General features: G+C 31.7%; 2 protein-coding genes across 5 annotated transcripts; one reads left to right on the top strand and one right to left on the bottom strand.

Annotated features, from left to right (window-relative positions):
* The first annotated feature begins 5339 nt into the window (after positions 1-5339).
* On the top strand, positions 5340-6315 carry LOC103490013 (PRA1 family protein F2-like). Its single transcript, XM_008449379.3, has one exon. It carries the CDS (start codon positions 5462-5464, stop codon positions 6005-6007), a length of 546 nt encoding a protein of 181 aa, XP_008447601.2. The 5' UTR covers positions 5340-5461; the 3' UTR covers positions 6008-6315.
* A 1884-nt stretch (positions 6316-8199) lies between these two features.
* LOC103490012 (inactive protein kinase SELMODRAFT_444075) lies at positions 8200-14201 on the bottom strand. Of its 4 annotated transcripts, none has more exons than XM_008449374.3 (11): positions 13616-14201; positions 13188-13429; positions 12609-12881; positions 12052-12206; positions 11857-11951; positions 10704-11746; positions 10215-10375; positions 9799-9875; positions 9566-9713; positions 9277-9426; positions 8200-8737 (listed from the first exon to the last, which is right to left on the bottom strand). In XM_008449374.3, exons 3-11 carry the CDS (start codon positions 12787-12789, stop codon positions 8492-8494), a joined length of 2256 nt encoding a protein of 751 aa, XP_008447596.1. In that variant the 5' UTR covers positions 12790-12881; positions 13188-13429; positions 13616-14201; the 3' UTR covers positions 8200-8491. The 4 variants fall into 4 exon arrangements, with proteins under 4 accessions (XP_008447596.1, XP_050940337.1, XP_008447597.1 ...); XM_051084380.1 differs by having other exon boundaries at positions 13188-13490; positions 13616-14121; XM_008449375.3 differs by having other exon boundaries at positions 12609-12917; positions 13616-14121.
* Between the last annotated feature and the right edge of the window lie 548 nt (positions 14202-14749).

Here is a 14749-nt window from a genome sequence, read left to right as displayed (position 1 = left end):
ATGTTAATTTGTTCCTAATTTGTATAAATCTTGAAATTATTGAATTTATATGAATAGACTATTACCTCAATTCATTGTATTGTTGTTTCTACCACAACCCTTTATCGATCACCTCAACTCATTATATTGTATATTTGATGTCTTATTAATGATTTATATATGTGCTTGAAATACTGTTTTATAACTTAAACAAGTTTGTTTCTCTTGAAGTTGAAAAAAAAAAGGATTATTTTGATAAAGTTTTTTGTGATATCTGCAATTTTTACTGATTTACTTAAATCAGGAACTAATTTGAAATGGTAAACGCTTGGAAGAATGGATCATAAATAGTTAAAGGCCCAAGCCCAATCCTATATGTCCAATTCAAGTGAGGTGGGTTTCTTTCTTGTAACATAATTTCAATAAAAATAGCTCCACCATTTTTTTTATTTTTATTTATTCAATTCGGTCTTTATAAAATATTGAAACATAGTTTTTTATTTTTCATTTCACTTTTCTTCTTTTTTTTAACCAGTTAAGTATTTTTCTTGTTTGATTTTTTTCATAATTAATTGTTTTCTCATCTTTGATATATCTATTTTTAATTTCTATGTTTTATAAATTTTTTGGTGTATATATATATATTTTTATCTCTTATAGCCTTAATTTGAGAGTTCTTCATTTTCTTAATATCGAAAGATTTTAGAAATTATTATTATTATTAAATATATATATATAAGGTTCAATTATTATTAAGAAAATATTGCACCAGGCAAGATATGTCATTCTTCCAAATTAATTTTTTTTAGAGATTTTAAATATTAATTATTCATTAAAATGTTCATTTTAAACCAAAAACATTCAAAATTTGGCTATAATGGGGAATTATAAAAAAAAAATTGGCAAAAATATAAAAGAAAAGGTTGAATGGATTTCTGTTTTTTAGTGATTTTTTTCTAGATAATTTAAATAGTTTGTTTCTCTTTTATTATTATTATTTTCGAAAACAAACCTTTTATAATTGTACCAAATTTAAAAACAATGGTTGGAACTCTTTTATATACATACATACTTCAGTGAGTTAGAATTGGGAAATTGTACTGTTATTTTATGATTAATTTGAGAGAGAGAGTTTCATTAGTAAATTTGAGATTAAAAATATTAATTGGAGTTACTTGTATATAAAACTACAGATAAAAAAATTCGTATTTTGAAAAATATAACAACAAAGTATTTATATTAAATAAAACAATTCTAAAAATAGAAAAAGTCTACGAGCCCGTAATGAAAAATATGAAAATTAACGTTATATTTGGTACACGATTGTTTAAATTTGAATAGCTAAATCTAAACGATTTTTTTTCAGCATTCTATGATTACACGTTTAATTTGGTTACCGGATCATTTAGATTTTATGCACAATTATTTAGATTTGATCGCTTAGATTTTGGTTTTTTTCGAAAGTCTTTGTTACAAAGTCCTTTAGATCAAGTTAACAATTTTTTCCAAAATTCTTTTGTACACAATCGTTAAGATTTGACTATTTTTTTAAATCTAGATTTGGGTATGTTTTCTTCAAGTCTTTTGTATACAATCTTGTACAACCAAATAGTAATTTAAAAAATATATTTTTTTTTATTTAATAGACGATCTTGAACTAAATATTTGAAAAGAAAGAGAAGAAAGGCGATAAAAATAAAAAAAATAAATAAAAAAAATCAAATCCTAGAGAAAGAGGAGAAGAAAGATGATAAAAGAGAAGGACAAACCAAAAATATTTAAAAATAAAAAGGAATAGCAAACCTAAAATATTTAAAAAATAACAAATTTCGTGCGTCTCAATATCTTTTAGTGTTTTGTTATATTTATGAAAATTTATTAAATTCCTTATTAATAATAAGATGGAGTTAGTTATGTATTCATGGGTGAAGTTGAGTTGTTGAGGCCAAGATACCAACTCAAGAAATTGGTCAGTTATATTATTATTATCAGTAGTAGTAGTAGTAGTAGAAGAGATAATTTTATTTATTTGTGTTATTAAGATGCATTATATATTGAAAGTGTAGGTAATAATGGAAAGAAAACAATAAGGATAGAAGTAGAAGGTAGGAATTTGGAGGAAGTGTTTGTTTCCACTTGATATTTTGGTTTTATGTTGCAGTAAATGTTTTTGAGAAAACAAAAAACAACAAGGACTATATTTCCGAAAACATGTGCCCACCACATGGCTCAAATTTTCACAGAAAGTGCCAACTAATTTGTTTTTGTACAAATGGCGCTTTCCTTTTTGACCCAAATAATAAAGAAAAATGAATAGGAAAAGAGTAAGCATTGAAGAAGAACAAGAAGAAGAAGAAGAAGGGGAAGTTGAAAGAGTAATTAATAGGTCCCTTTCTTTTCTTTTCTTTTCTTTTCTTTTCTTTTCTTGGGCTCTTCTTTGGTGTCTTCTTATTATTATATTAATTTGGGTTACGTTGTCCCCCCACCCACCCCAATCAACCTTAGTCTGGTCTTGTCCATTCTTGTTCAATCAAATAAACTTTGCCTTTTTTGGTTACCCTAAACTCAAATAAAAAACCAAATAAACAATAACCCCTCCATTTGTCAACACAATTCTAAAAAGGGATGGGGATGGGGATCCAACGTGCAAGCTTCTTATCCAATTACCTTTTCATTAGCAGCATACTACACTTTTTAATGATAATCAATAACTATCAAAGCATCTTATCATCATTTATTAATTACCACAATTGCTTATCACTTCTCATTTATTACATATTCTACTTCTCATTCTTCTTAACTTAATCTATTCATTATAATTATAAAAATATTTACTTACAATTTGGATGCACTAACTAACTATGTCACATTTCTCACTTCGTTGTTAATTTATACTTTTCATTTCATTATTTGCATCAACTTCCCTAATTATTCTCGTCTATAATAATTATTGACTCAACTACTAAAAAATAACTACGTACAACCAAACATTCCCATAAATCGTACATATTGAAAATAGATTGCAACCTGCTAGTTGTATATCAACGATTTATTCTCCCTTCAATAATTGTTGTGAATTAAAAGTTATGATTTTTAGTTCAACATAGTAATTTGGATTTTTCTATTTACTCGCTAGGTTAAGATCTTAGATCAATTCATTTTTTTTTTATACTTGATTAATTCATATTTAAGATTGTATAAGAGTTGTGTGGTTTAGGATATTCTATTTTCAAGCTCATATGTTGTTATTCCCTCTCCAATTAATATATCATATTTCTATTTGTATGTGTCTTTCACATATTTTAAGCTGACGAGTCAAGAGAATGTTAAATGATATAATATTAAATTTATCTTTATCCATCCAAATCTTGGAATCAATTAGTAATTTTAGATTTTAGATTAAGAATATATGTTTAACCATTGACTACACTAATTTTCATATATATATATATATATAAGCATCATAGATATTAGTTAATCATCATCGTGATATATATTTTTAGTCTAGTTCATATTTGATAACTGTTTTTCCTTTTTCTCTTTTTCGTTTTTTAATATAACTTTTAAGAGTATTTTTAAAATCAAGATAAGATTTAAAAACTACAAAATTAAAACTTGATTGGATAACTATTTGGTTTTAATAAAAAGTTTCTTATTAATATATTTTTTCTAAGTTCATATTAATTAAAGAAATTTTAGAAATTTATTGTTTTAAAAAAAGATTATTTGGCCACCCTAATATTAAATGAGTAGATTATAAATGTAAGAATATATATACATATATATATATATATATATATATATATATATATATATATATATATATATATATATATAATATGAAGTATGAATGGCACACAAACGGTGAAATTGGAATTATTCTAAACACTTTAATTAATATATAAAGTTTTTTCATAATAAATTATTAAAGAATGAGACACGTAAATGAATGGAATTCACACCTTAAACACAAATGAGAATTATATTATATAAAGAAATTTGTGTAAAATAAAATCCGAAATTTTAAATGATAACTTCAAATTCTTTGACATTTTTGTATTGAACGATTCTTCTTTATTCCTTCGGTTGTTCACAAACTTTAAGCAAAGCAAACCAACTTCTTCTAAAAGCCTTTCATTTTCAGATAATATTCCACAGTATCATCCTATCACTCCCTCACATCTATCCTTTAATTTATGTATTTAACAAATCCACCGTTTTCTAAATCAAAAATTAACTAATAAAATAGCTGTAAGTTAGGTGACCTTTTAAATATACAAAAATAGCTAATAAACTATTTAAAAATTTAAAATTCTATACACTTCTTACGTCCCAAATAGACTTTGATTGATTAACGTCTATTCGTGATAGAAAATGATACATGCCTATCAATTATAGGAATCGTTAAAAATCTATAGTAGATAAATGTTGATAAAAGTTTATCTTTAGTTATAAAAACAAATAAAAGTTTAAAACTGCTACAATCTATTATCGATACTACTGGTGATGAAAATTGATATACGTCTATCATTAATAAAGATTATAGAAGTCTATCAGTATTCTTTTTTTTTTTTTTTTTCTATTTTTATAAATAATTTGATATTTATTGCGAAAATTTACTATAAAAAGATTGTAGATTTCAATTTTACGCTTAGAGTTCAAAACTTTTATCTTTTAAAATCTTGAACTTTGAAATTACTTCTTGAAAAAATACGAATGGCACATAACATATAAAAATTGAAAGACATATTTATGTCATGTTCTAATGATTAAACCTTTCTTTCAAACTTTATATGTTTGATAACGATAGCAAAATTCCATCCTATCAATTTGAAAACTAAAAATAATACTTTAAAACCTTAGTTTGGGAACAATCTCTAAATTAAATAGTTAAAAGATTGAAACTTTTTAAATCTAGTAACTCTACGTCCATTAGTTTTATGTAGTTAAATTATAAATTTAGTTCCTAAACTTTAGATTTTATATCTATTTACTCTCTAAACTTTCAAAACTATAAATTTAGAAGTTTTTTATTTTTATAAGAGAAAGTTTATAGTTTTATATAAGAAAAAAAGAAGTATATCTAATAAACAATTGATTTTTTTTTTTAAAAAAAAAAAAAAGATTGAAATTGTTAGAAATGTGAAAATGTTAAAAGTAATTTTAGTTGAGAAGCAAGATAAATAGATTAGGTGGATATGTTTATAAATTTGTTAAGTAGAATTTCTATTTATTTTGTTTTTTCATAAAAATAAAAATAAAAAGTGTATTTTAGGAAAATAAATAATAAGAGTAGAAAAAAAAAAAAAGAAACTTAATATTAATATAAGAATTAAAAAGGAAAGAAAAGAAAAATTGAGGGAATTTATTATTTGATTGGGGCGTCAAAGTTTCCATTCCTCAGATCCCCCAATTCATTTTCTTCATCTCTTACAATCCCCAATTTCAATCCCTCTCCCGCCTCTCTCCGGCCACCATTACCATGACCAATTACGGCACCATTCCCACCTCTTCCGCCGCCGCCGCCAACCTCGAATACATCTCCCGCGCCAAACAGCGTTTCAAAGACGGCCTCGGTCACCGCCGTCCATGGCGTCAAATCGCCGACTATCGCTCCTTCGCTCTCCCTTCTAACCTCCACGACACTCTCTCTCGCATCAAATTCAACCTCGCTTACTTCCGTATGAACTACGCCATTGTCGTCCTCGTTATCCTCTTCCTCTCCCTCCTCTGGCATCCTATTTCTCTCCTCGTCCTCTTCCTCATGTTATCTCTCTGGCTTTTCCTCTACTTCCTCCGCGATCAGCCTCTCATTCTGGCCGGCCGCGTTATTGAAGATTGGATCATTCTCCTCATCCTCTCCCTTCTCACCATCGGATTCTTGTTCTTGACTAACGCTACTCCCAACATTCTCATCGCTTTGCTCGTTGGCGCTGCCGTTGTTTTGGCTCACGCGGCTGTTAGGAAGACCGATAATCTTTACTTGGATGAAGAAGAAGCTACTGGATTGATTGCGCCTGGATCGTGATCGGAACTGATTAGTGTTGTTAATTGTAGAGGTTAATTCCATCTTCTTCTTGTGATTTCTTCTTACGATGATCCATCTCTGTTCTTTTTGTCAATTGAAAATTTGATGAAATTATGCTATTCGATTTCCGTTCTCGAATTCCTCTTAATTTTTCATTTTCCATTCTTGTAATGCAAATAGGGTTTCTTCTTCTTCTTCTTCATTTTGTTTTTTGTTTTGTGTTGTAATTTAATCTGTAAGGTTTGTAATTCTTGACATTTTTGTGTTTGTTTCTGAATTGGAAAACTCAACAATGTCTTTTTCTTCTAGTCTAATTAGAACTATCTTCTTTAGTTGGTTTATGAAATTGAGTTATTATGCAATTAACCTTCTTTAGGGTCATTTTCTTATATTACATTTTTGTTATGTTTGAGAGTAGGAGTAACGAACTCAAGTTTATGGGTCACGCCGCTACAAAGTACCAATTCTGACGACGTTTTTAGATTTAAATTTTACATTGTGCAAAATATCCTTATTTAGATCCTACAACATGAAATCTTTTATTTTGTCAAGGTGAATATACTCATTATATTAAAGGGTTTGTGTTTCGAATTTCCTTGTTCCTATCATTTATATTTGTATGTATGTATATATGCATTGTTTTGAATGGTTAACTTGGAAAAAGATACATTTTAGGTTTTGATTTAAATTTGATTAGATGCAGCAAACGAAGAAATTGATATATTAATAAAAAGCATTGGTAAACCTTTTCGTTGACACTGGCATTCTCTAAAAAGTTTGTAACATTACTTTCCTCCTTCCTTCAAAACTAACATTGAAATAGTGTAGGATGGAAACTAAAAATTGAAATAGTGTTGTGGTTGTGACTTGAAATTGAATTGAATTTTGAGATTCAAACAAATCACATTATTGTAGTCATTGTTGCATTTATTTTACATGCTAATTTTCATTCAAAATTTTAATTAAAATTTTTACTAGGGTAGTGTTATAGACCTTTAAGAACGAGGGGTTATTTGTACTTTAACCAAGATTACCTTTTATTATTATCATTTTGCAATTATTTTCAAAGAAGATATGTTGGCCGATTGCCATATCTTAGAGAGAAAAGTGTATGTAATTCCAAAACAATACATCCAAAAGAAAAAGGGATGATATATTAATCAATTGATGGTGGAAATAACAAGGGGGGTATTAATATAATAAAACTATTTCTCCTTTGCACAACATTAATATTAAACATATATCAACAATATGTCTAAACTTGTCATCTCTTTTGATAAGAATTAGAATTTTGTATTTGTAGTGTATATAATATTCAAACAGTTATATATATATATATATATATATATATATATATATATATATATATATATATATATATATATATATATATATATATATATATATATATATATATTTATATGTTATCTAGATGTGATTTGGTCAAATTGGCCTGTCCAAAGATCCATCGGTGCCCTCTCTCGTTTCTTTAAAACAATGAAAAAAATTAATTCCTAACCTTAGTTATTAATGGCATTAATAAACATTCACATACCTACAACGGAGGTTCAAAGTTTTTATACTCTGTACTTCAAAATCTAATACTCTAATACATGTTTGATGGTCCCAGATTAAATAGACACAAAAGAGTAAATTTTGTTAGAAAGCAATAATTATAGCATGAGGCTTCTCTATAAAAAGTTGCGTCATTCATTAAAACTATAGTAACAATGTAACATGCTATATGTCGATTCTTCGTAAATTATGAGTGCAAAGGGGGCATCATTACTAAAAAGTCTGATCATATTACAAGCCATAGCAACTAAATGAATCCTCACAATAATCAAAGTTTGATTTTATTCATTACAAAAAGGTTGATTTTATTTGTATGGTTGTCAATCATTGAAGCTTTTTTCTCTACCCTCCATTGTAATTCTTTCTATTTTATTTTATTTTTTAATATATATAGGAATGGTAATCTTATGAATTTGAAGAAAAAGAAAATCTATCTCTACCTCAAATAACATTCATTCATATAACCAAACACAACCAAACAAGCACAAGAACAAGAAAATACTGGTAGTGGTTCAACCAGCATGAATCTAGTTGATATAAAGCTTCCATGGCTATGATTCATCTCTATCAACACCCACAAAAGAGATCGAGTGAGAATGGACAATGGAGGGGTAAAGTTATTAGACAGAGAAACAAACTTCATTGATTTGGTAAAAATAAAAAATAAAAGCATCTTCATATGTGAAGTTGGAAAATGGCCATATAGGCCTTTACTGCTACTACTCTATTTTTCCCTACAAAACTTACAAAAAAAACCCCCACCATATTTTTCACTTACTAATACTACTACTATACACAAACCAAAAGTTTATAATGAGGAAAAAATAATTACCCAAAAAAATTAATTGGGGAAGTACAAATTCAGCAGACTAAAGGGTGCAATGTATATCTTAAGAATGCTGAGCCACTTTACAATGCACTTCCACTTGAAGTCCTCCTTGTCTTGTCTCTTTCCCAGTAACCTGGTCTTAAACTTTCAACACACACCTTTTCATTGAACCTTTCTACAGTCTCGTCCGATAACAAGCCACTGTAGTTTTGTGCCTGCTGCTGTTGCTCAGTCCACATCCGACCACTCCGGTTTCCCACATCGTATCCGGGAGTGGACAAGTAATTAGCATCCATGACGAGGTCGCCTTCCAGAATCCGCAAAACCTTGACAGTTGAAAATAGAAAAATGAATTGTCAAATCTAGAGAAAATGGTGGTCCATCATATTTGATGCCTCCAATTCAAGATACTGATAAAAGTTTGTTTCAGTAGTCCCTCATCTTTTTCTCCTATTGAAATAATACAAAATAGGGGGTTGGCATTTGAATAAAAGATGGGTTGCATTGCATCTAAATTGGCCACTCTATTAGTTGTCATGAAGGGACCAGTACTCCTTCACTAACTTCTAGACATTTTGCATTCTACGTCATTGGGATTGTGTTGTACCAACTCCATATTCTTATTCTAGAAATTCTTCCCTAATTAGCAACATAATATCTTTCAGAAGTTAGAATTTTTTATTTCTGGGAGGCGAGTGAAAAAGTAGTGATCAAATCTACTTACACAAGACTCTTCACCTTCAAAACATATCCAGTGGTCTCCTTAACATTCATGGACCGATAGGACAATGTATCAGAAAATAGAGAAGTGCTACGATGAGTCAAAGTTGTTTTTAGTCAGACTGTTTTAGACTTGGTATCTCACCTGTGACATACGAGGCCTTGCGTTGGGATCTCTTCGGATGCATAATGATGCAGCATGCAGCATACAGTACACTTCATGCTCTGCAAAGCTATTTCCTAGCCTTGGATCAATTAGTTCATCAATGAGAAATTCATCCAGCAGGGGGCGCGCCTGATTTGGGAAAATCAAGGATAAGCAGTTACCAATGGTACCTTTTGAAAGTTTGATAAACTAGGAAGATATTGAACGTTAGAAATGAAAACTAGAGTGCTAAGCTTTTTCCAAAACTATATTCACTCAATAACCATACCCATTCAGTGAGACACTGTTGACCTTTCGGCCGACTAAGGTCGACGGCTTTTCTTCCAGTAATTAGCTCCACCAGTACCACCCCGAAGGAATAAACATCAGCTTTTTCTGTGATTTGGCCACTTTGAGCATATTCTGGAGCCAAATACCTTAACCACAGAAAATAATTGTGTTCAATACAATATGTGAAAGATACGTGATAGAGAAAGGTACGAGATATGATTTAATGTCTACCCAAATGTTCCGATAACTCTTGTTTCAACACCGGTATCTCCGTCAGGCTGCCACCTTGCAAGGCCAAAATCTCCAACCTGGTAGAAAAAGAATGAAACTTAGGCAGTGTCCCAGAAGAAATGTAGAACCTTGATCAATTCTAGCATCCTAAGATGTAAAAGAACACAAATTTTCATGGACTACTCTCTATCTGTAATATAATTTGAGATGCATTCAGCGGTAAATATATTCGACAACACCGGCCCCCAGAATTTGAAAAAGAAATTGGTAGCCACATTGTTTATTCTTGATTGAGTTATTGGATATATAGAGAGGAAGGCAGTACAAAGCAGTTTGATAGATATCTGAAATGGTCGCTGTTTGTGATGGAAGATTGAATACACATAAAGCAGTTAAAGGATTGGAAGTTTTCATACTAGTGGTTCAAAATCATGTGTGATAAGAATGTTGTTTGGCCGCATATCTCGATGAACAATGCAACCAACTCTACATTCTTCGTGGAGATATCGTAACCCCCTTGCAGCTCCCACAGCAATTTTTTGCCGTGCAGACCATTCAAGTGACTCTTGTTGGCGTCCTGAAAATGCACCTTGAAACTTACTCACAAAAACATTTAACCAAAAACCGAAATAAAAAATATAATAATTACAAACATGGGCAATTCATCGAATTTATCTTAGATCACTGATTCACATGAAAAATGAACTGTTGCGTAGGAAAAAAAACAAGTGTAGGAGGAAATGAGAGGATTCTTCCATTGCATCTGTGTACTCATATAAAACCCTAGAAAGGAAATCCAGAATTTGGAAATGTAATCTATTTCAATATAAGTGGGATTTTGTATTTGAAATATACATGCAGAAACTAGATGTGTATTTTTCAATGGGTTGAAGTCAAAATATTACCATATAAATGAGAATCCAATGAACCATTGCAGATGTATTCATACACCAACAACCTTCTCTTCTCCTCTATACAAAAGCCAATCAACATAACAACGTTTCGATGCTGTGCACAGCTAAGAACTTCGACTTCTGAACAAAATTCAAGGTCTCCCTGAGAACTAGCTAGTTTGTGCTGCTTGACAGCGACCACCTGTCCATCTGGGAGTACCCCTCTGTGAACAGATCCATAACCTCCTTCAGCCAAAAAGTTAGCTTGTGAAAATCCACCGGTAGCAAGCTCCAGCTCAGCATAGCTGAACCACCTTGGAGGCTTTCCAAAAACCGGTGCCTTGTGTTGGCATATTGAACATAATGGAGGAGGGCCTGGTGGCGTGTTCCTGGATAATGAAACTGCATCTCGTACGTCCCCATGAAAATCATTGTCACTTCTATGGCTTGACATTCCAATACTTGATTCTCTGTCATGTTTAGAAGACTTCAGTAGAAAAGAATTTCTTGTTGACGCTTGATTCCTATCATCACATCTCTGTGATCTTCCACTAATGTGTTGTGAGGATTGAAGATGAGAACTTAGAAACTCTGTCATCCATGGTTGGAATCTTAAACTTGCAGACGACACAGATAAATTCTCAATATCTGAGTCTGAACTAGCAGCATCAAGTTCTTTATTCTCCTTTATAACAAACAATTCCTCCTTCTTTGTGTCTCCATTCATTTCAGAGTTGAAAAATGGTGAAGTTCCAGGATCTGAGCTTGACACTGATGATGTTCCAGCTTCAGTAGCGGTAAAAGGTGTGCCCAATTCTGGACTGCTACTGGGAGTCACAACTGGTCCCCGTATGAAATCTAGAGGATCAGTATTTTCTTTTTGATGGCTTTCAGACCCTTCATCTATATCAGAAGGTGACGGAGAGGGAACTTCTGGTTCCTTCTTTGGAGACCCAACCAGGTTCAAACGAAGAACTTTTGGTTGTGATCGTTTCATTACCACAATGTTGCACTGTAACTCTTCCATGCAACATTTCTCCTCGTGTTTGAGCTGTCTGAAACAATTAGAAAATAGTATTACAAGTCGTAGAGAGACAAAATCCACAAACATAGAAGCAAAAATTAGAATTGAGAGAACTAAGAAGAGAGCAGAAGAGAGAATTACTTGTCCAATACAACCCAGCTAGCTTGAGCTCTCTTGGCCTCAGCAGCTACAGCCCCACTTGGTGACCCCGAAACAATTTTAATTTTCACATTTATCTGCAAAAGAAAAAGTTCAATTTCAAGAAACATGTCATCTAATTGGAGTAATTAATCTTTAGACATGGGAAAAGCAGTAAAAGGAAGCCAATGTTATAACCTTATTTGGATCATAAACATCATGAAGCTGAAGGATCATCTGTGAACAGGAATCAGTAATATCACATTTCAGCTCCGAGCTTGTTCCAGAATGAGCTTTCTTGTGACCACTTGCACAATCCCCAGCAAATCTCGGAAAACCCCAGAATTTTCTACCTGAAGGATAAGATGCTGTTATTAATCCATCTACTAATTGAGCATAATAAACTATTGGAGTGGCCAGATTCCGTTTTCCTAAATAGAACTTCCTTTTTTTTCTTTCTGAACAACCATTAGGAACATGTCAAGCCTCTACATTAATGAGAAAGAAGATAAAGAAGATCTAATAACACTGGAACACCTTCTAATCTAAAGATCTGGAAACGTGTTTGATAAGAAGCAGAAACTAAGTGACAAGATTGCCAGAGAACAGTTAAAGGCAGACAACCGGCAGAGGAAGATGAACAAAGGATTGACCAAGAACGGGACATGAAGAATATAAGAGGAAACCAAGGTTGGATCAACACTAAATGCTTTAGTATTTGCATAAATCAAAATGAGGGAAAGGGAGAAATTTACCAGAGCTTTGAGAAGGGACAACAACCAACAGAGTTATGCAATCTCCAATTTGAACAACATGAGTCAACGCCCAAACCAGTGCAGTTTTAGGAATTTCTTTGGAAGCCTTCACTGCAACAATCACCTTCTGGACATCATCAGAACCTTTGTCCTGCTTTCCTCGCTTCAGATCCCGACTCATTACCTCGTCGTTTCGTCGAAATTATTACACTTTAGAAAGTCAATTCTTACACCTCAAGAAGCAGATACCGCCAATGCTGCTCAAAGACATGGCTGAAGACCAAACCCAGAAACATGTGCATTATTGATCTGCCCCACAATGTTGGATTCAAGTTATGTTCACGACCGACATGCTCACAATTCAGGCCAGTAAAACCTGAGCCTACAATGACACGACCTTTTTCACACCAATTTACATACATTACCACCCTTTCATTATATCTTAATCAGTATTTCATAGCATAATTTTGAACATTCTGATATTCAAAATTCTCTTTAACACTTGTGCAACTTAAAAACAGAGAAAATCAGAAGATAATTGGCAACAAACTACAAACAAAAAAAGGAAAGCAAACCCACATGCAGAGTTGATTTCTCTATTCATTTTGAACTAAGCACCTTCCTCTGAGCTTTCAAATCACCAAAAATGGCTCTCCCACTCAACAGGGATTTGAGGGAATTCAGTAAAAAAGATGCTTCAGACAACAATATGTTTCACTTCTAAGGTCCAACCAAAATAGGAACGATGCAGTGACGTGACAGAAACCACCTCTCGTTGATGTGCAATGAATGAGAGGCGAATCACTTCACACAGAACCCAGCTGGAAAATAAACTCAATCAGCTCAAACAAAACTTCATCAAATCTGATCAAAGCCAAAAAGCTAGGGATAAAAGAAAAAAAAATGTAGGGGGGAACAAAAATCAAACAAGAAAGAAATAAAGATCCATTGTCAGCAAAACCATTCAACATTCATCAAAATGCACACAGCAATAATTTTAAACTCACCGCTCAAATCCACCATCCGATTGAAAACCCCCCAAAAAAATCTTGAATCGAAACAGAACCCAAAAAGAAGCTGCTCAAAACAAACACAAAACAAAACCCAGAAACAACTTGTTATCCAAATCTTAGCGAGGGATAACTTTTTCCCTCCTCTTCCCTCTGATGGGTCTCCTTCTTCTTTCACGTCAAGCCAGCAGAGTCACAGAAAGAAGCCAAAATGGGTCCGAAAAGAGAGGATAGATTGAATTTTGTAAGGGAAAAGGAAAACAGAGTAATGAAAACCCAAAACATAAATTGGTTTTTTTTTTTTTTTCCTTCTCTCTTGTATTTGTGCCAATGCCAACCACCTCCACCCAACCCTGAGCCCAGAAAAACCTTTTTGAGATAATAAGTACAAAACTTTTTTTTGAGAGATTGAAGAGAGAGAAATTGTTGTGTGAAAAGAACAATCAATCAGCTTTGTGGTGTGTGTGTGTCTGTTAAGAGAGAGAGAGAGAGAGAGAGGAGGTTGAGGATAAAGAAATTTTGAAACTACCCTCTCTTACAAAAGTCGGGTCATTCACAAGGGAAGATAATATCATAATCAGTATCACAATCATAACCCCTCACAAACTTTTATTACATTTTATCCTAATCTTTCATATGATTCTAACTTTATGTTAACAATACTTTCTCAAAATTCAAATCTACTACCACCCCTGTTTGTATCATAACGTTTTAACTGGTTGAAGATTAAGAGAAACAGTGACAAATATAACAATTAAATTAAAAATATTCGCAAGTATAGTAAAAATTAAGATTATACTTTTGACATATAGTAATCATAAACCCATATAGTTGGTAGAAGTCTATCAACAATAGAATCTACCGTTTAATAATTTTTGTAATATTTGACTAAATTGACGATAATTGATTTAGTAAAAGTCAGTTCTTTGAATTACTTATTAGAAATTTTCGATTTTAGAGTTTTTTCAAACCAACACTAATCAATTTCGACTAGGTTTTTTTTTTTTTTTTTTTTTGGGAGGTACGATGGTAACACCAAGTTTATAGAATCCAAGTAAGTAAAAACAAAAGGTAGAGTTGTGTTAAATTCAAAAAGTGAAATTTAGAGGGAAAGAAGAGAAGGGGGTGTAG

Source organism: Cucumis melo, chromosome 4 (assembly GCF_025177605.1).
Source record: "Cucumis melo cultivar AY chromosome 4, USDA_Cmelo_AY_1.0, whole genome shotgun sequence".
Lineage (NCBI taxonomy): Eukaryota > Viridiplantae > Streptophyta > Magnoliopsida > Cucurbitales > Cucurbitaceae > Cucumis > Cucumis melo.
The sequence above is the reverse complement of the archived record's forward strand: the minus strand, read 5'-3'. Positions and strand labels throughout refer to the sequence as shown.